Genomic DNA, 21823 nt, shown 5'->3' with positions numbered 1-21823 from the left:
CTTGATTGTTCACAATACACAGGCAGATACAAAAGCTCAGAAATGCTCAATACACCCTCACGAAGAAAGGATTTTGGCAAGGAATAGGCGCAAAGTGGTAATATTGATAATGGGTACTCTTCATAACACGGAATTCTAAAATTCTCTCTCTCTCTGAGAATTCCAAATCCTTCCCCTCTTCTGCAGCCTATATTCTATCAATATGATACCCTCTGTATTCTGCCCTTACAAGGAAATGACAGCAAGAAGAGTAGAACTCAGTGTAGAGAAGATGAAGTCACAAGTAACCTCAAATAGATTGCATATCGCTCTCAAATTATCCCTCCATCATAGAGGACCGTCTGGTAAGACATGTCTGCCATGCCTAGAAACACATTTCAAGTTTGCATGAGGATTCAACCAGCACACACTTGCACAGGAATGAAAATAGTTATTCGATAGGTAAGAATTAAGTGATGACACAGATTACTGACACTACGGCAATCGTTATCAAAATTTCATTTACAATAACATATTAAAAAAAATAACAGAACACTACAGAGGCAGACCCATGTTTTGACTAACTGTAATTATGGTTGAACACACTCTGTCAGGAAGTAAGAGCTGTAACAGAAACAAATGTATTATGAAAACTATTGTAGATCAGAATGATGTGCAGTTTTGCAGCAATAAAGCAACAATGCTGCCATATTGAACAATGAGAATGTCCAGCAAGCATACTCAGATTTATTTTCCTATGCTGTACTCTTAAGTTTTCCTAAATATACTGTACACCACTAGTGTGCAAATATTTTGCACCCGTCTTAGAAAATCAACATTAAAAGAAATACATTGAATACAACAACCCTGATAATGAAGAGGCTTCAGACTGTAGCTCACTAAGCAGCTAGGTTTCTTTATGGTGATGGAGTTTCCACTCGTTGGACTGTGGAACAAGATAGAGTTTTAGCGAACTACATTATTGACCGCAAGTTACTTTAAACTAGTGTTTGGTTTGAATGCCTCCACCACTGAAGCAAACAGTAATTATTGCGTATCGGAGTATCTGTTTGATCAGCCTAATAAACGTTGGAATGCAATCCAGGTATTGTAAAAGGGTATTTACCTTTGAACTCAACTTTACATGATATCTCAGAACTATTTTCAGGGCTCAGAATAAAATTGTGGAGGAATGACAGCTCAAATTGAAAAAAGAAGACAACAAATATGAATGTAAAATATTTCAGTGAAATTAATTTAAAAGGGATTAACATGTTTACAACTGCTCATGGCAGCACAAATTTGTTCTAGATACAGCGGTTTAACAATGTAAATAATATGCACCTATTTTTCCTTCAAAAAAAGTATAAAGATCAGCTCTTCTTCCTTAAAGCAAAGAATAAACCGCAAAGATAGTTGGCCACATCTAAACATTAGACCCATGTGGTAAACCAGTGTCATTTTTTTAAATGTAGCAGTATATCAAAGGTGCAAACTTTGTCCAAACACTGTACATGTCACTGAGAAAACAATAAGTCCTTTCCGACCTTTTGAGACACTGGCAAAAAGGCATCTTCATCTGCCCAGATGCTGCTAGACAAAAATATATTGGTTCGACTACGGTCGCCAAGTCACTATACAGATCGACACAAACATTCCTCAATGTCCACAGGTAAAAATCAAAATATTCCAGCCGCAATTTATTGCGGAACAAGTGCATTTTTGGACAAACTCTATATACTATAAGAAATATGTACAAATCAATTACAGGCACTTGAAATGTCTTTGGTTGGAATAAACCAACATTGCGGGATGAAGTAGTGTTTAGACCCATTCTGGGTTCAGCAGGCAACGATGATGGTTCTCCATCCATTGTTAAAGAAGGATCAGGCTTCAGATAGCACAACCTGCAAGAAAGGAATATACAGTTACCGCCTTACGGCACTGAAATACTTTACATTATTATTGGTGGGTGTGGGGTGTATATGTACACACACACACACACACACACGTGTGCCTATACACACACATACATACAGTACTGTGTGGGTCCATACACACACACACACAGTGCAGGCTGATCAAAAAAAATGTACAAATGCTTATTGCTAGTCTAAAGAAAGCTACAGAGGAGAAGGATGATGAAAACCAAACAGCAGACCCTCGGAAGCAAAAAATACAATAAGTAGATTTTATTTCCCACTCCCATGTACCCTTTCTTCTGGCTCTGATTATCTTCAGGATTTAAGTGACCGCTGTCAAATGAAATAACCAAGCAAACACAAGACGTTCACAGTCATACAAAATTTTACACGCCTTAGGGGCCATAAATTAAACTAATAGGGTCCTGATTACAAGTTGCTCATTAAATTGAGACCCATGTGCAAACCACTGTTTACGCATGGGTCGGAATTACGAGTCAGAAGGTATTTAATGCAGCCGATAATTATCAGATGGATTAAATACCTCTAAATAAGTTACATTTCAGCACGTTTGAAATTTCAGCAGGTCAAACCTGCTGAAATTTAACAGGTATTTACCATACCATGCAGATTTTGGTGTGTTAAACACCAACATCTATGTGTTATTCCCCTAAAACCTGTAACGGGTACCATTTATTGCGGTTGGTAAATAACGAACCTGTGGTACCATTATTGACCAGGTGAGATAAATAGCACTTTCACACAGAATAGTCACTTTCGTATACAATATAGGTCCGAGTTTAAATTGGTATTAATAACCTTTAGTAGTAAGCGTACTTATTAAAACTTTACATCATTTAAGCTTCTTACATTGGGCACACTACAAACTTAGGGGTTCACAAAGAGTCCAGTGGGTTTTTCTGCAGTAATACCGCAACTAGTAAGAACAGATACCACAATATATACACAGGATGCAGCCTAACTGCACAATTAGTTATGCATCTTGGAGTAAGGATAGCACCGTACTATAGCATTTTTCCCCTAAATTGCAAGGCACAAAAGTTATGTTGAAGCGATTCTCTGCAAAAATACTTTCAAATCGTACCTGGCAACAATTGGCTTGACTGGTTTCACTGAAGAATAGTCACACATAAATGTACAGGGTGGTAAGGAACCAAGCTTTAAGATATATATAGATATATATATATATATATATACATACATACATACATACATACATACATACATACATATATATATATTTATTTTATTCAACCACATTTCCTACAGACAGTAACCTCTAAAATATGTGGGAGCCAGAGAACCACGAAATAATGGCAGACTGCAATTGGGGGTTTGACATTCTATGCAAAATTGAGCCCAATTTGCTTGCCAGAAGCAAGAGGCTGTGGTCATAGGGACAAAGTGGGAAGAAATAAAGCATAATCTAGGAACTGTGTTGCAGGGCCTGTGTGCAATTGGAGGTGTGTGGGAGACACTTAGATTCTAATGATACAATACTCGATGTTTCACACAAGTGTTTTGGCCACAGCCAAAAACTAGGAGGGACATCCCAGCAGTTAAAACAGTGCACCGAAGTCGGACTCGTTCTTCTAAGTTACCGGTCACAACTCCTCAATAAGAGAGGACAGCCAATAAATGAATAAATAATTGAAAAGTGGGTGCTGAAAAAACAGGAGGTCAATCCCAATTTCCTCTAACCTGCCATGGTAAATGCCACAATATTTAGGCTCTGGTTCAGTTGGAAACAAGGAAACAGTACCAGCTCAGGACATTTCTAAAACAGAGACCCAGGGAGATATTCCACTACGTTTTCCTACCCAGAATGTCCTGGAAACATCTGGCTAAAATCATGCATTTTCCCCACATGTCTGTGAGGAAAAGTTACCAAAATCTGCAAGTGGCCACAAACTTCCTAACACCTAGAATTAAAACACGTCTGCCAATAAAACAGTACCCCACTTGTATGGAAATACATAAGAGTAGAAAATGTGGTATTATCAACTGAATTTCTTGTAATTTCTTTTTCTTGTCAACGTTACATAAATATCTAGCTCCCTGGTTTACTAGTGGATTTCACACCGGTTTCCACCCCAAACTTAAAGTAGGTAAAAACAACAACAACAAAAAACAACTGCCACTTAGAAAAACAAGGGGCTGAAGAGTACAGACTGGCTCGTTATTTAGTTTTAAAAACGATTTTCCTCTCTCAAACATAAGTATTGATCTAAATGATTTAATAACAAAAATATACAAAAGGTTTAGACCATCATTCCAGTGAAAAAATGTAAATACAATATAAAATATTGCCCCAATTGCCTGCCGTTGATTCAACAGGATTTTTACAACAAACGTTACCTTTTCAGGGCTGAAGTCAGCGTTACTTTGCCTCAATTTGCTTGGTCTACCTTTAATAACTGCATAGCAGAACATCGTAATCACCATCACGAAGAGGAAGTAGCTAGTGTGCATCAGATGCAAGTTGATTAGCGATCGGTCATCCTGCAAAATGTAACAATCACAGAGGTTAAAGTTCTATACACTGAAAAGGACTTTCGTTACACAACTTTTACCTCCCTAAAATCTGAAATGACCCAAAGTCAAATTTACAGTCACTCTAAGTACGTTTGTTAGTACACGAACACTGAATATTTATAGGAAACAAAATGCCCCCATCAGTTGCACAAAAAAAAAAAAGATGTCACTCACCGAGCTGTTTTTCCGAAATTACACATGGTATGTTGCAATTCTAACCGTCACAATCCTGCAAATGCATGCTTAGAACCATATAGAATAACCTTTACACTTGAATCAATCTCTCTCACCGTTAATGTCAAGTGCAATTCTTCACTAGTGTGATTGACAGAAATGGGTCAACAAGTGCACTTAGGAAAATCCTTCTAGTGCAGGTTTAAAAAAAAAAAAATGTTGAGATGCAAGAAGAGCTACTCTTGCGTATCAGCTTTTTGTTTCTAGTCATTGTGACGCACAGCATACTGCCATCAAACTGATTGAAAGTGAAAATAGTTGGCACAGTTAGCTGCCGACTGCTTTCTCTTTGATCAGTAATCGGGGGCAGTCACTCCCGCTGGACCTCCCCCACCTGCTCCCCCCAGCCCCCTCCCCCCACACAACCCAAGCCCCTATGCACCGATCTAAGAGATCACGAAGCCGAAAATCCCTAGTGGGTTGCCTCGTGGTGATCTCCCCAGGACCATGATTCCCAAGTAGGGATCAACTTACTACGCACTTTTGCAAAAGGGATGGAGAGAAGGGGTGAGGTGAGCATTCAGAAAGCCTACTAAACAACCAAGAAAATGGAGCTTAAAAAAAGAATACTACAAACATAAAATAAAATAAAAAGGAGGAGATGGAGGGGGCTACCCACCCTGGAATATGGCCATGCTCCAACTCAAAAAAGGCTTCACAGTTTTTCCGCCATGGGGCAGAAAACATACTGCACAGCACTGATATTATATCCTAAAATAATTTTAAAAAAGGAGGGGTTGGGCGGGCACAACCAGGTATCAGGCAATACTCCACTCCATAAAGGACCGAACAGAAAGCCCACTGTATGCCAGGGATATTTACAAATAACTATATACTTAATATGGGCTGCCCATACTGACATCAGATCACAAGACCACCTCTAAAGCTGAAACAGCCTCCTGCCTCCCCTCTGCAGTCAAGAGCATTCATATCCTCATGGCAAGTGAGGAAATTTGGATTCACCTAAGCTTAGTTTTAAAATATGGGCCAGCAATAAGAGGCCATATCCCAATTATCTCTCACCTGCCATGGTGAATGGCCACACTAGTCAGGCTCTGGTTCAGTGAAAAGCAAGGGAACACTACCAACTCAAGACATTTCTAAAACTTAGACACTCGTAGAATCCAGGGTGGTGTGATGGGGATCCCACTAAGTTTTCCTACCCAGAATGCCCTGCAAATATGGCAATTTAGCTAAAATCACACATTTTCCTAAATTTCTGTGAGGAAAAGTTACCAAAATCTGCAGGACTCCACAAACTTCTTAACACCCAGTATTCCAACTCTTCTGCCGATAAAAACAGTACTGCTCTGTGGAAATACAGAACAGTAATTGCTATTATCAACTGAATTTCTTTCCATTTTAGGCTTGTAAATAGAAGTTTGTGGGCATGACAGAAGAAAGGTTGAAAAATGCCAATTAAACCACAAGAGAGTATGGGCAACTCCAAGTTCAAGGTTGTACAAATAACTCAGTATCATGGGTATATTTTAAAAAATAACAGGTTCCCTTCCAACCTATTTTCATTCATTAGCTTTTACCATAAGATCTGCTGCCTAGTTGATACACAATGAACCATAATTTTAAGCTGTAGTTCAATTGTTGACTCTGGGTTTTCACATGTTTGTAGACAACCAACAAACAATATATTTATCCATACGACCAGAAGTGTGAGGGATGCAACTGTACATTACCTTTGTACAACAGCCATCGGGACAAACAAAACTACTGATGCAAACTTTACTCTTTTCTTCATCTTACTAATTTTCATTACTTTTTGGTTTCAACATTTAGTTTCTGTGGGAAAACTACGAGCAATCTACACAAATGGCTCCTTGCTGAATTTGCAATTGTGTCTACTTTTCATACAAGTATAGTTTCCAGGTTTACAAGTGGGTTTCATACCTGTTTCTACCACAACCTGAAGTAGGTAAAACAGAAACAAAAAACAGACTACCACTTAGAAAAATTCAAAAACTGGGGCAGAATATGTTTATTACAACTGATTGCTGGGAAGATGGTGATCTTAGCACCACAAACATTACATTAATGTCATTTTTTTTCTTAACGGACATTCTTCCGCAGCACTATGCCCAATAAAAAAAAAGTTCCTTTATTTTGGCTATTTTTCTAGTTTCCTTCAGGTGAATCCCAGAGTACCTAAAGAGTCCCCAACCCAACACACGGCAGGGGGGGGAGCGGGAAGGACACACATTTGATCTAGATAACTATTATGGGAAAAACATTATAAAAGTTAATGTGTGACGTTCCCCCCAAAATAAAATGTAAAAGAAAAATCTGAGCTGGGGTAGGAAAAGATTCAGCAGTTAGGAGGTATGTCAGGACCCCTTTCAAAGGGCCACTGGGCAGGCAGGATCTACTGGGAACAACCATGGCGGTTGAAGCATTTAACTCCTGCTGTTTGGGGGATGACCTACTATGGATCATCAACGGCTGAGACAACCAAACATCCTTCAGCACTTGAATGTCAGTGGCAGTGCGGTTTGAGCAGTTCAATGCTTCTCATGGTGTGGTAGAAGCAAGGTAAGCAAAGGCGCCAGACTTAAATACAAATCGTGAACCCCAATAACCAGATTGCCCAGTACAATACTTATTTTTTAGTAGGAAAAGAAGTATCCATTACACATATAAAGTAGAATCTAGTATACTGTATAACATACTACAGTCTCTCAGGGTGAGCAATCTTACACTTTCCTAAGCCGTGTCCTCTGGGACCTTCCCCTCCCTCCTCCACGCTAACAACCGTTTTCCTGGCCGTTTACTTACGGTGACCCCAAAAAGTGCTGCCCAAGTTAGCAATGTAAAACAAAGTCTCCCTATGACCCTGAACATGAAGCTCACTATGGCAAATGCTGAGCTCATGTAAGACTCAAAAGCCCTTCTGGCCCTCCCCCAGTCCTGCCAACCCAAGGCCGAAGAAGTGTTCAGGAACCGTGGGAGGAGGGGGGTGGAGGGCGGGGGGGAGACATCCACCCATGCTCCAACAATGAGGAGGATGCACCATGTCTTACCACAGTCCCCAGGAATGGCATGCTGAAGCGGTTGCACTCGGCTTCAGCCTTCTGGGTGCAGATTCTCCATCACAGTTTCTGCAGGTAACGTGATGGGGTAGTAGAAGTGTTCAGTGTGGCTTTTGCTGTTGATCTAGAGTCTCTCTGATGGTTCAGCGGACTCCTCTGATATGCCTAATTCTCCGAGTGGCCTCCTTCCAGCATATGGGCATTCATGGGCAAAGGCGAATGCCCCAACAATGTCAGCTGTACTGAGTAATAACTCAAAACGAAATACACCCCCATTCCTCCACACCCCCTCCCCACCCTCTCAACGGGAGAGATTGCAGGCTCTCACTGGCAACAACGGTCCAGTCCAGTCCACACTCCTCCCGTTTCACTCACCAAGATATCTGCTTCGCCTCGCTCTCCTCAGACTCTCTCCTCCTCAACAGAGGGAACAATAGTCTTGGCAGGCATAGGTTGATGCTTCAGGTGCAAAGCAAGTGTTCTTGGCTTCTTGGGTGATGGGCCCTCCCACAGCTGAAAGACTAAAAGACTTTGATCCAAAGTACTGGTTGCACCAGCTCAAAGTCATGGTGATCTTGTCAACACGGATGAATAACATGTGAGACTCAGTCCTACATTTATAGTCTATATCCAGACACAGATGTGATTTAGATTCTGGTCCATTGAAATTTGAGATGTTGATGTCAAATCCTTTGAATTGCCCTCTCCTTTATCCTTTCACAGACAATCTGCCACAACAGAAGTGTCTGCAATTCTGACTGATTTACAACACAGGCCGAGGGAGTTACCATGGATCACACTGTGATCCTGCACTAAAATGTGTCTCACAAAGGTTACTAAGCCTTCCCCTGTATTATGATTCCCTGGGCCTACAATGCCAAGCTTATCACACACACACACACACACATCACCTTGCCTGACAACAAGCTCAGGAAGCACTGACCAGTAACTTCTCCTGGGATCAGAGACCTTTGATGATCACAGAGGAGGCTCTGTTTCCCGTTCCTCCAGGGTGTGTTCCAATCACACCAATGTCAGCAATCCACAATTCCTGTGTGAGGTTGCAGTCCTCACCTCCATCTACATGTTCCATGCCCTGAGCTTTCATAATGTAACTTGCCGTCCTACATGTTATGTACCAAGCAAAGGTGTACAGGCACACATACAACACAGCATGCACACAAAAGCAGCATGTGCTTCACAGAGCAACATACAGTCATCACGCAGGCCACGGGTGAGTGAAGTACAAAGAAGGAGAACTTTACATGAGTGGGCCTGGGACAGCAGGCAATACTCCAGTGACACAGGTAAATAGGCCTGTTCACATTCCTAACGCTTATAAAACACAAAACAGGTATGCTGCCACCACATCACTTGTGTTAATTACATCCTGGCAAGCGCAGTAGCCCTCTACTACTAATAGAGTAGTGCTTGGTGCACACTTCCCAGTCTAACAGGCTAGACACGCCTAGGCTTAGCACATGCGCATGATCCATGTTTGCCCAAGACCAAACAATCAGTACCAGGGGTCCTAGATAGCAATGAAGCTGGGTCACTGAGGGTAGGAGTGAACAACTGGTCCAATATTCGGATTAATCATAACACTGGTGATCCCCTCAACAAGGGGGACGGTCTTGGTGGCCAGGCAGTAAGTTGCACACTAGGGGGGTTTTGTGCGGAGGTACCTGCTGCTGGGATTGTGGAGATGCTAGGTGGAGTCCATCAAATGGTGTAAATCTCACCACCGTAGGGAATTATAGTTGTAGGACTACTATTATATAGTAAAAGAAATGACCCCCGATTGGTTGGCATTTCTCAGCTCATTCGCCATAGTATGCCTACAGGAAACGTAGGATGTGGAAGGCTCCTTTTTTTGCAGGATTATAAATCATATTTCAATCATGCTGTACCTTCACTAAGGGGAGTTTGTCAACTTTGGCACATGGCAGTTAATTGAGCAGATTTGCAAGTATTTGTGCTAACCTCCCCTGCGGTGGGTGATCTTGCTTTGTTAAACTTTTTTATGGAACTACTGGTCCCTCCTTTTGCAACACACTCTCCACTCTTAGGTATCAATTGTTGAACAAGGATATATGTAGCAATGCAAAAAGGATTTATTTTAGTGGGAGATTTTAATACTCACCTCTGCCCTCACTCCTTTGCTGCATGTAATCAGGTGCATAATGAAGATTTCTTGCACCTGGAACAAAGTCAAGCGGGCAACTTTATGAATATAAATTACTTTTAGAATCTTACTTAGAATGTGCCATGACCAAAACGTCCCAAAGCGCAGATAGTAGTTTTGCCCCTACTTTTAGTGGAAAAGGCTTGTACGCCACAATAGATTTTATTTTTGCTTCTGTATCTTTGTGGGATTCTTTAGTTGATTTTGATAGAAGATTCTGTGGTTTTAGTGATCACTATTGTAGCTCAGTTAGTGTTACCAACTTGTAACATCCAAGCACAGTTCAGGATGTTTTTAACCATGTGAAGTGCGTGTCCACTGATCATGGATGAAGGCTGAGTGGTCTAAGATTGGTCCAAGGGATTTTTTAAAAGCCCTTGTGAATGCCAAGCGATGAGAATTTGATCTGTGTTTGGGGGACTTATGTGAAGACGGTGTTTTCATGAATGCTTATTCAGTGATTGGGGCAAATGTTAAAGCCAGTCTATCACTCTCCTCTAAACTTGTAGCAAATAGTAATCTCTGTTGACTGACAAAGATAGCTTGAAACCTCACACATTATTAATGTCTACACTCCAAGCTCAACCCAAAGATCAGTGTCAAGTAGCCAGTAAGCGCATTGCCTACAAGAAGGTGCTACGCTCAAGGAAGAGAGCAATTAAAGATGAAACTTGGGCCAATCTCACAGAGGCCTCTCTTAGCGATGATAGCAGTAAATTATGGGAGGCTGTTAATCATCCTTTATTTAATGATAACGGGGCCCAAGCCACTTCCTCACATATGCTTCTGTAGCAGTGGATTGAGCATTTTGATTTTATCTAGTACACTTTGGACAGTGGTGTTCAAGATGAGCCATCTTTGTTAACTTGGTATCAATGTATTTGAGTTTTACACAGCTAGAAACAAGTGTATCAGAGTGCTTTACATGTTTTGAGAATACATTTACAGGAAGTACCGGACGAAAGTCAGTCAAATGAGTTAAAAACAGTCATATAGAAAAATAAAGGACAAAAGAGCAGTAATGTAGTCCACAGTAAGGACACGGTAGTATAAAACAAATCAAGAAATTGGTAATGGGGTGGGGATAAATTTGAGTCTGCACAGTCAATTAGTCAGGGGACTAATTGTCAGAGGGTTGTGTCTGTGGGAGACAGAAATCAACTAGCGTTCTTGTTGAAGTAGTTGAAGAGTAGTAGAGCCAAGAGGTCCCGTTTGAAGCAAGAAAAGGAGGGAGTGCGGGTTAGATCCTCAGGGAGTGAGTTCCAAATCGTGGTGGGAATTTCCGGAGGAGCGTGAATGTGATAATTTCTTTTTAAGTTTGAGAATTATGAGAAGAAGAGAGTTGAGATTCTGAAAAGCCCAGTCTTTCTCCTCTCAATAGTTTTTTTTTTTTATGTAGGTCTTTGCGGGTGATGCATTCTATCTTGCAGATGCATCTTCCTTTTATGGGAAGCCAAGTGGCCCTTTTAAGGGCTGGTGCGATGTGGTCAAACTGTTTGTTTCCTGTGAGGAGCCTGGCAGCCACATAGAGAATTGTTCTAAGGGGTGCATCCAGATTTTTGAGCCATTCTTGGATGACTGTGGGTTTGTTTTCTGGTGAGAGGAGACGTGGTTCAGTCTTGTTGGGGTTCAGCTGAAGGTGGCTGGTGGTTAGCCAAGTTGGTATCTTAATTAGTGTGGCATTAAGATGTCAAATGTTGCTGGGTGATTTTATTCTATAGTAAAGTTGTGTTGTCGGCATATAGGTGATACTTGATACCAACTTGGTTCAGTATAAATGTGAGGGTTCCATTAAAAAAATACTAAATAGGGCTGGCGAAAGGATGGAGGCTTGAGGTACACCCTATGGTACCGGAGCGGGATTCAAGAGACAGCTGTTAATTTTTATTTGTTGGGAAATATGTTGAAGATGAGACGTGAACTATCTCAGGACTGTGCCATTGATGCCAAAGCGGTTCTTGAGGGTCTCATGTAAAGCTGCGACAATGAAATCAATCCTACATTTAATGTTAATACGGTCATGCTCGCCATAGGAGGCATGACTGGTCATAAGGCGCAGAAACCATCTCCCTGCTCCCGTTCCCAGCAAAAGTCATTGAGAAAGACATCAACAGCCAACTCGCCACATTCATCGACGAGCACAACATCCTCGACTCCTCCCAATCCGGCTTCAGGAAAAAACCACAGTACGGAAACTGCCCTCCTCGATGCAACAGACGACATCCGCCGCAACAGACGACATCCGCACCCTACTGGACAAAGGAGAAACAGCAGTCCTCATTCTCCTCCTCCTCTCAGCGGCGTTCGATAGTCTCTCACCGCACCCTACCCTCGCTCTGGTCACCCACCTGTTGACTGAGGTTTCCTCTGCTCTTTTTTAATGGAATCCTGATTTAAGTGGTGGAGCTTTCTTCACGCTTTGGGTTCGAAGACGCACAGAGAGGGGAATGGGCGCTTTCAGCTTGTAAGATACTCCCACATATTTCAAACTTCTAATGGGTTAGGCGCACTGTGTATTACAATGTCACTTGGTTAAAAAGGCCCAACCACACAATTAAGCAATTAGCAGCTATATTAACGGAAATCAGCCACAAGTCTTCAAGACTTAAATAAAAGCTCTTGGGTGTGGTTATTGTTGAAACAAGCAAGATTAGCACAACTTGTAAGTTTCACCTCTGGACAGTAAGCATGAACGCTGACTTCGGGACATTAAGACAATGGTGACTTTTCAAATGTTAGAGAAGACCAATACCATACGAAAACCGGTTTCGTCTGTCATATTAGCAATAGCCTAGCAGTGATCTTCTTAAAACCCAATCCCACATGTGGGTGGTGTAAAGCCACACTGCATCTCACGTGGGGGTATTTAGTATCGATGGCAACTGTACACATTTGCACATTCCGAATGTGTGGCTATCTAAAGGTCACAAGCAAAGTGGTGTCTGTCAATCATTTCCTATGTTATAGTGACAGACCACATGCACTGGGAAATATTTAGCAGCCTTCCTACCATCAGAAGTCCAAATATAAGAACAAGCCCCTAAAAAATGAAAAGGCTTGGGTAGATAATGTAAACAAATTGACCTACTAGAGCACTTCTTAAGCGAGTGATATCTTTCAAGATCATGTCCTCATTGCATGTTCCTTTCAAGTGCAAACCATCAAATAGAGGACCAACAGACTACAATGAATAATGTCACATTGTAAGCCAATAACAAAGGATGTAAAGTAAGGCTGCCAAAGCACCTACTGAACTTATTTACACCAAAACGTAGTGATTTTTGCAGCACACTTCATAATTACCAGCAAGACCGGACAACAAAAGTCTTCACTGTAAGATGATAGCAGTTGTGTTGGGCTTAATGTAGTCAATCTTGTACTTATGCAGTAGATAGAAGGATCTTCAGCAGTGTCACCTTCAAGGACGCAAGCTGTTGACTTCACTCTATTTCAACAACCAACATGCTCTTGCACTTAGCCCTGAAATGCATAACATTTTCGCACAAACCTTGCTCAGTAAGCTAAACATGGCTAATAGTCTGTCGTTGGTCTGAAACGTGGGTCTTTATTTTTTTTTATTAATAAAATCACACTGGGTGGGGGCAAATAATGACAATTTGCAATATTAAACAATATCTGCTAACTCTGAAGTATCTTACAAAAAGGCCACGGCAAAATCAATGCCAACCCAGTTATCAGTTATCCTTTCAGTGCTTATGCAGGGTTGGGACAAGCAGAGAAATACCCAAAGGCATTCTTTCCCGACATTCTGAATAACATCACTACAGAGGAGACCGGTTTTGAACATGGTTTTCCCTAAGCCACTTCACCTATATGTAAACTTGTTTGAGGTACATGTGCAAATAGTTTGCAAAATAGGGGCATGGTTACTTCTTAAATAACATGAAGGTCTGCCATAAACTTTTTTCCCATTTATCATAAGTCAATAAGCCCGATTTGATGTTCAAATAGCGTAGTTCAGACAGCACTACAAGTTTTCTGTATAGAAAATGTAAATCCATCCAATACTCACATAGCAGGCTCTATTCCAAAGAAAGCAAAGGACTCAGATAAAGAGAGCAACAAATCTTGCTCCTTTGGCCTGTGCAAATTTTAAAAATAGTTTGTCTCTTCTTGCCACCTGTTAGACCTGGTACCATTGGCGTGAGTCTCCCTTCCATTTTTTGCCATTGTCTCCTCTGTTTTTAATGTTTTGCTGGTTTTAGATGGTTTGGGCAGTGTGCCAATGCTATTCACTGCCACAGTGCAAGTGCTCCCTATTGTATATTATTGTAATGGATTAGTGACTCCATGATTGGCTCATTTGATTTACTTGTCAGACCCTAGTACAGTGCACCATGTGGGCCCAGGGCCTGTAGATCTAATGCTGCTAGTGGGCTTGCAAACACAACAGTGATGGACAGAATGTGGATCAATGTCACACATTCACCCCAGTCCAAAGATCTGGGCCCAAATCCATCGTTTTTCCACTCCACACCACCCTGGGTTAGACAATGGCGATATGCAAATCAGCGCTGACCCTGTGCCCCATGGGATCAGTCCAGTCCGAACTACAAAAGCCATGTCCTTCCCAGAACGGAAACAAGCATCCGAGGACCGGCCCGGTTTCGAGGTAACACCTCTCATCAGCCCGGCTAGCTTGATTCCAGTGGTGTGGAGTGCCTGGGACTCACGTCTGAGCATCCCCAGTACACTTAGAGCAGTAATTGCAAACACAACAGTGATGGACAGAATGTGGATCAATGTCACACATTCACCCCAGTCCAAAGATCTGGGCCCAAATCCATCGTTTTTCCACTCCACACCACCCTGGGTTAGACAATGGCGATATGCAAATCAGCGCTGACCCTGTGCCCCATGGGATCAGTCCAGTCCGAACTACAAAAGCCATGTCCTTCCCAGAACGGAAACAAGCATCCGAGGACCGGCCCGGATTTGGGCCCAGATCTTTGGACTGGGGTGAATGTGTAACATTGATCCACATTCTGTCCATCACTGTTGTGTTTGCAATTACCGCTAGTGGGCTTGCAGCACTGATTGTGCCAACCACAGAAGCAGCTTGTAAAGTGTGTCTCAGGCCAGCCATTGCAGAGCCTGTGTGCAGTCTAGTACTGCTATGTAGACTTGGTAAGGGCACCCACTTACCAGTCCCTAAACCGTCCCTTTTCTACATGTGAGCCACTCCTAAGGTAGGCCCTAGGGCAGGGTGCAACGTATGTGCACACAAATGTGTGTAGCATGCCCTGGTAGTGAATTACAGCCAATTTCGTTTTTCACTATTGCAAGGCTACCTCTCCCCATAGCCCAGAATGGGCAGTTTGATTATAACATCTTATAATCTTAACTGACCCAGGGAGCATGGTAGAAAAACAAATTTAGTATGCCTGAACTCCGAATGATTAAATAGATATTTTAGTAAAGTTGGTATTAACATTCGGAGTTTGAAAATACCACTTTTAGAAAGTGGGTATTTTCTTGCCTAGCCATTCAAGCCTGCCTCTGCTAGATTGTGTATTCCATGTCTGGTTTGTGAGTGACAGGGGCTGGGGTTGCTACAGGAGACAGGGTGAGTCAGCACTAGGCTGAATAGACCTATCTGCTTTGGGAGTGGTGAGAGGGAGAGCACCTGGGCCTAAATAGGACTGTGCCTGCCTTCCACAATGCTTGCTCCGCCTCCTGTGGTGCGTCTGATAATCCTGGCCCACACTGACAAAGGAAGAAGTTGTGCACTGGCAGAATGCACCCAGAACTGGTTTGGACTAGGTGCAGACACTCTCTGCCTTCAGAGACAAAGTATTTGTGTGTATAAAAAGGGGGACCCAGAACATTAGATCACTTCTGGACATCAAGACGGACCTTTTGCCAAGGAGAAGAACCAGAGAATCTGCAGGAGTTTTTGACTACCCCTGTGCCAGTTGTAATTGCTGGGGTTGGACTGCAGTGGTTTCTTTATTGCCAAGGAAAGGAGAAAACTTTTATTTTCAACTTTCATCATCTTGAAGAAGAATCTCCAAGGGCTTGAACTGTGCTTGCCTCCTGCTGAAACCTCAGGGATACAAGACTTCACCACCAGCTCCCCCCTGAATTTCCTTGCTGGGAATTCTGTTTGCAGGCCTACCGCGAGGCTCGCATCGCATCACCAGAGAAGCGTGTCGCTACCGCAAGGCTCGCGTCGCATCACCGGAGCAGCGTGTCACAGGGCCTGTCAGGGGCGTAGCTAGAGCTTGTGACCGTCCTGCACTTGCCAGAAGCGGTCGCTCCCAACGCTGCTCCCTGCCCCGACCCGACCCAGAACTGGTATCGTTAAGATATTTCTACAGACTGCTACTTGCCGAACTCAGATTTATTATCTCTCCGCCCGCATTAGTGCAGATTAATTTTGCGCCCGCTCTGCTCACGCTACAGCTGCTTGCCAAATTCAGATTTATTATCTCTCCGCCCGCATTAGTCCAGATTAATTTTGCGCCCGCTCTGCTCATGCTACAGCTGCCTGCCAAATTCAGATTTAACTCTCCGCCCGCATTAGTGCAGACTCATTCTGTGCCCGCTCTGCTCACGCTCCAGCTGCTCGCATTACCACTGATTTGTTATTATAGAATTTGGGTCCCGCTCTGCTCGCACTCCAGCTGCTTAACTCTATGCATGCCTGATCGATTGAAGTAGCGCTCTGCTCGCACTACTGACACTTTCTCGTGTGCTAGAGTGCTGTTTATTTTCCGTAGCGCTACACAGGAGTTTGGATCACTTCAGAGCGCTATACTGCCACAGTGCACATTAGGTTACCAATCAATTGTGTTGACTGCCTTTAAACTGTGTCATTGATTTTGGGCTAATTGTACTGGCGCCATTGCCCTTTTCCCTAGCCTAACTCAGGTTGTGCCCTAATCTGTTCGTGGTAGACTTGTTGGCTCGCAGCCATTTTGTTGTTTGTTATTTAACCCCGAGCCCAGTTCCCCACCACGATCCCGCCTCCCAGCTGCCCCGCCCTCGCCCCTCCCCTCTCCTCCATCCACTTAAGACAGATGCCTTCCCGCGCAGCGTCCACGCGCTGTGGCCGCGCCGAAGGTGCGCCAAAGGTAAGCCCGTCTACGCCCGTCCGCGCCTGGACCGCGCCCAGCGCCTGTCCCCCGCCACTCCCAAGCCACTAAAACCAGTTATGATGCCGCTACTTTTCTCGCCCTCAACCCCGGACGCACCCCACTATGCTGCGAAGCCACCCCAGGACGTACCCACGGCCCATTCGCCTGCCTCTCCTGCAAGTTCAACTGCTTCAGGACCCTCACCAAACCCACTTCCTCCACACACATCTCCGAACCCAACCGCCTGAAATGCATCCTACTGAACACCCGCTCGGTCCACAGACATGCAACAGAACTCTGGGACCTAATCGACACTGCGTCACCTGACATCGCCTTCCTTACTGAAACATGGATGAACGCATCTTCTGTTCCCGACATCGCCATAGCCATACCGGACGCTTACAAGATTATTCGAAAAGACCGCTCCAATCAAACTGGAGGAGGCAGCGCCATCGTCCACAGAAACACCATCAAAATCACAACCAGCCCCGACGACAATCTTGCAACCGCCGAACACCTCCACTTCCAGATCCACGCCGACCCCAGGACCACCCTTAGAGGCACCCTCATTTACAGACCTCCAGGCACCCGCACTCAATTCAGCGACGACATCACAGACTTCGTCAGCCCGCACGCCCTCGCCTCCGAGAACTACATTCTTCTAGGAGACCTCAACTACCACCTTGATAACATACTCGACAGCAACACCACCACCCTTCTGGACAACCTGGCCAATCTCGGACTCAAACAACTTGTTGACACCCCCACTCACACAGCCGGACACACGCTCGACCCCATCTTCACCTCCAGCAAGCACATCTCCTTCGATCGCACTACAGCTCTCCACTGGACGGATAACAGTTGTGTTCACTTCAGCTACAAAACCACCCTGACCCACAACCGTCCACAACCCATTCCCAGGAGAAACTGGAACAAAATCACCACCGACCAACTCCTCACATCACTCAACCAAAACCCTCCCACCCTCTCAATGGACCCAGACCAAGCGGCCACCAACCTCAGGCAATGGATTACCCACAGTGCGGACGAATTAGCCCCCCTGAAAAAGCACCAGTTGAAATCAGCCAGCAAAAAGGCTCCCTGGTTCAATGATGAACTTAAAAAATCCAAGAAGCTATGCCGCACCATGGAGAAGAATTGGAGAAATAACCCAACCTCAGACAACATGGCCTCCCTCAAGACAGCCACCCGCAAACACCACCAACTGATTCGATCCGCCAAGAAATCAGCATTCAAGGACCGCCTCGACAACAATTCTCATAACAGCAAGGAATTCTTCAATATCGTCAAAGAATTCACTAACCCCACCGCAGCATCCAACGACATCACTCCCTCCCAAGACCTCTGCGATGCGCTATCTGCCTTCTTCTACAACAAAATTGCCGACATCCACAACAGCTTCAAGAATACTCCCAGTGATCAACCCACCCCCTTCAGATCCCACTCCTCCAACTCACAACCTCAATGCCTGGAACCCAATCACCACTGAAGACACCATTCGCCTCATGAACTCAATCCACTCTGGCTCGCCTTCTGACCCCTGTCCCCACCACATCTTCAACAAAGCTGACTCCATCATCGCCCCCCAACTCCGCGATGTCATCAACTGCTCTTTCAACTCTGCCACCTTCCCAGAAATCTGGAAACACGCCGAACTCAGCGCCCTTCTAAAAAAAAAAACACAGCAGACCCCTCAGAACTGAAAAACCACCGACCCATATCCCTCCTCCCTTTCCCGGCCAAAGTCATCGAGAAAGCCGTCAACAGCCAGCTCGCCGCCTTCCTGGAATCTAACAACTCCCTGGATCCATCTCAATCCGGATTTCGAGCCAAACACAGCACCGAAACCGCCCTCATTGCAGCGACCAACGACATCCGAGCACTCCTGGACAACGGAGAAACAGTGGCCCTCATCCTACTCGACCTCTCCGCCGCTTTCGACACAGTCTGCCACAGCACCCTTATACAACGCCTCAGCAACATCGGCATACAAGGAAAAGCCTTGGACTGGATCATCTCGTTCCTAGCTGGGAGAACTCAGAGTCCGACTTCCCCCATTCTACTCAGAGGCCACCGAAGTCATCTGCGGCGTACCTCAAGGATCCTCACTCTGTCCCACCCTCTTCAACGTCTACATGAGCCCTCTCGCCTCTATCGCGTGTCAACACAACCTCAACATCATCTCTTACGCCGACGACACCCAGCTAATCCTTTCCCTCACCAAAGACCCCAACACCGCCAAAAACAATCTTCACAAAGGCATGAAAGAAGTAGCCGAAAGGATGAAACAGAGCCGCCTAAAACTCAACTCAGACAAAACGGAGGTGCTCATCCTAGGATCCTCCCCCTCAGCTTGGGACGACTCTTGGTGGCCTTCCGCTCTGGGCACAGCACCCACACCCACAGACCATGCACGTAACCTTGGCTTCATTCTAGACTCCTCTCTCTCAATGTCCAGACAAGTCAACGCCGTCTCGTCCTCCTGCTTCAACGTCCTTCGCATTCTCAAAAAGATCTTCCGCTGGATCCCCCTCGAGACAAGAAAGACTGTCACCCATGCACTGGTCACGAGTCGTCTGGATTATGGCAACACACTTTACGCCGGAATTACAACAAAATTACAGAAAAAACTCCAGCGCATCCAAAACGCATCAGCGAGACTCATATTAGACATCCCGCGCCAAGATCACATCACCGGACACCTAAAAGACCTCCACTGGCTTCCCGTCAACAAAAGAATTACTTTCCGCCTTCTCACCCACGCACACAAGGCCCTTTATAATCTAGGACCCGAATGCCTCAACACTCGACTGTCCTTCTACAAACCCACCCGCCAACTAAGATCATCCAATCAAGCCCTCGCCGCAGTCCCGCGCATCCGAAAATCCACCATGGGTGGCAGATCCTTCTCCTTCCTGGCTGCCAAGACCTGGAACTCACTCCCCACCCACCTCCGCCTTACTCAGAACCACATCTCCTTCAGAAAAGAACTGAAAACCTGGCTATTCGACAAATAATGATCCCCTCCCTCTAGCGCCTTGAGACCCTCTGGGTGAGTAGTGCGCTATATAAATGCCCGAACTTGAACTTGAACTTGTGGCGCCCGGGGCTATCCCTCAGATTGCCGCCCCTGGGGGGGGGTGAAAAAGAGAGACACGTAGTATCGCCGCTAATAGTTACCTGGGGTGACAGAGAATGCACAGTGACTTTGCTCAGCATTAGAAAGGGGCTGGTGCATGCAGGGCTTCGTGTAATTTAGGTGGGGCATGCAGTATTCAGGCTGGCTTCTCGCAGTATCAAAGAGAGGCCTACATTGCATTTAGAGGAATTCACAGTATTCAAATAGTCTTTGATGGGAACTTATCACTGGGGGGGGGGGGGTTTGACAATATTTAGGAGCAGTTACGTCTTTCTCCCACATAATATTCCTCAATTACTGCTCCTCGCTTTTCATTCGCAGCCATCTTCCACCCTCAACATCCTCTACCTTTCTGTCTGTCTGCTTACCGGAATTTCCATCTGTTTCCCGAAGTGCGACTCTTGAAGTCCATTGCCGCGTTGGTTTCACTCAGTAACTCACTGTACCTCTAGTAAAGTGACGAGACAGTGACCGTGTGAAAAAGCAAATCCCGACACACTTCACCTGCGCCGAGAGACCCATACACTGAACATCCACAGTACTATTAATTTTGTTGGCTGGCAACACGATGTAGCAGGTGTGCTTGCAGACACACACTTACACGTGCTGCTGCTAACTGCTGCGGGCACGCTCTGGACAATAAAGTTTGCAGGACTGTCATTGGTAGCGCTTTCGCGCACAACCTGATTGACGGCCCTGAAACCCAAACATGAAGGTACACTCTAAGGTGGTGTGTGCAGTGCGGCATACTGGCCAATCAAGCCCAGTCATGCTGCGTAAGTGCGCCTCCTGTCCCCATTCGCCTAGGGATGGCAGCCAATGATGATAAAATGTGGATCCTTAAGTAGTCCTTATTTATCCTTGACTGACGGGCTGGGTGTTTTATTCTCTTGTACATTCATTTATTGAATTTCCCAAAATCCTTGACATTTTATGAATCACGTTTCCTTTCAGCAGTACATTGACAGTAATCAGCTCTTATGATTGACCTAAATTACCTGAAAAACACAAAAAACATAATTGACATGACAATAGCTGGCTAGATTTTAACACCGCTCTTGAATCTAAGTCAATTATCACTGATTGCCAAAATCCTTCAGCATTATCTTAGTGAAGATGCCCAAACTCCTTTCATGCTTAACCAAGATGACGCAGAATGTTCTATCCAACTCTGGCATCTATAAGCAGGACTTTAAGACAAAGTTCCCGGGATGGATGTTGTTGAAATTAGACTATGGCAATCCTCCAATGACCAAGGCAACCGAAGTACACCTTACTCTCTTCATGGCACTTTCACACTGCAGTCTGTTTTGCCTTGGCTGCCAAAATTTAGACCATGTCACCATTATTCTCAATACCAAGCAATGGCGCCTATGGACAACAGGCCCCAAGTTCCAGACATCCCTGTGTGCGATGTGGTGCACCTTTACGTAGAGAACAGGGACAGTGTGCCACAGTATTTCTAATAAGGGGCAGATATACTGCAAGCCAAAGCTGCCCTTGGGACAGTGTATTAGTAAAAGAGAGAGCTGGTGCATGAAGCTCAGTCTTTCACTGTGCAGGAGGAGGGGAGGGGGTGCAGGGGCACAGGTTCCTCCAGAGGGCTGCCTTCATGGGGTGCTCGAACAGTGCATTGTTTGTTATGG

The 21823-nt window shown here is 44.6% G+C and overlaps 1 protein-coding gene across 1 annotated transcript in view; it reads right to left on the bottom strand.

Annotated features, from left to right (window-relative positions):
- Positions 1-549: 549 nt before the first annotated feature.
- TMEM248 (transmembrane protein 248) overlaps positions 550-21823 on the bottom strand; it is a 92174-nt gene continuing 70900 nt past the window's right edge. Inside the window, exons 6-7 of the mRNA XM_078679475.1 lie at positions 4281-4424; positions 550-1886 (exon numbers count right to left, since the gene is read on the bottom strand). Of these exons, the coding sequence (XP_078535601.1) occupies positions 1866-1886; positions 4281-4424 (165 nt within the window). The 3' untranslated portion in view covers positions 550-1865. The remainder of the gene's footprint in view (positions 1887-4280; positions 4425-21823) is intronic.

The sequence above is a fragment of the Lissotriton helveticus genome, chromosome 3_1 (genome assembly GCF_964261635.1).
Source record: "Lissotriton helveticus chromosome 3_1, aLisHel1.1, whole genome shotgun sequence".
NCBI lineage: Eukaryota > Metazoa > Chordata > Amphibia > Caudata > Salamandridae > Lissotriton > Lissotriton helveticus.
The sequence above is the reverse complement of the archived record's forward strand: the minus strand, read 5'-3'. Positions and strand labels throughout refer to the sequence as shown.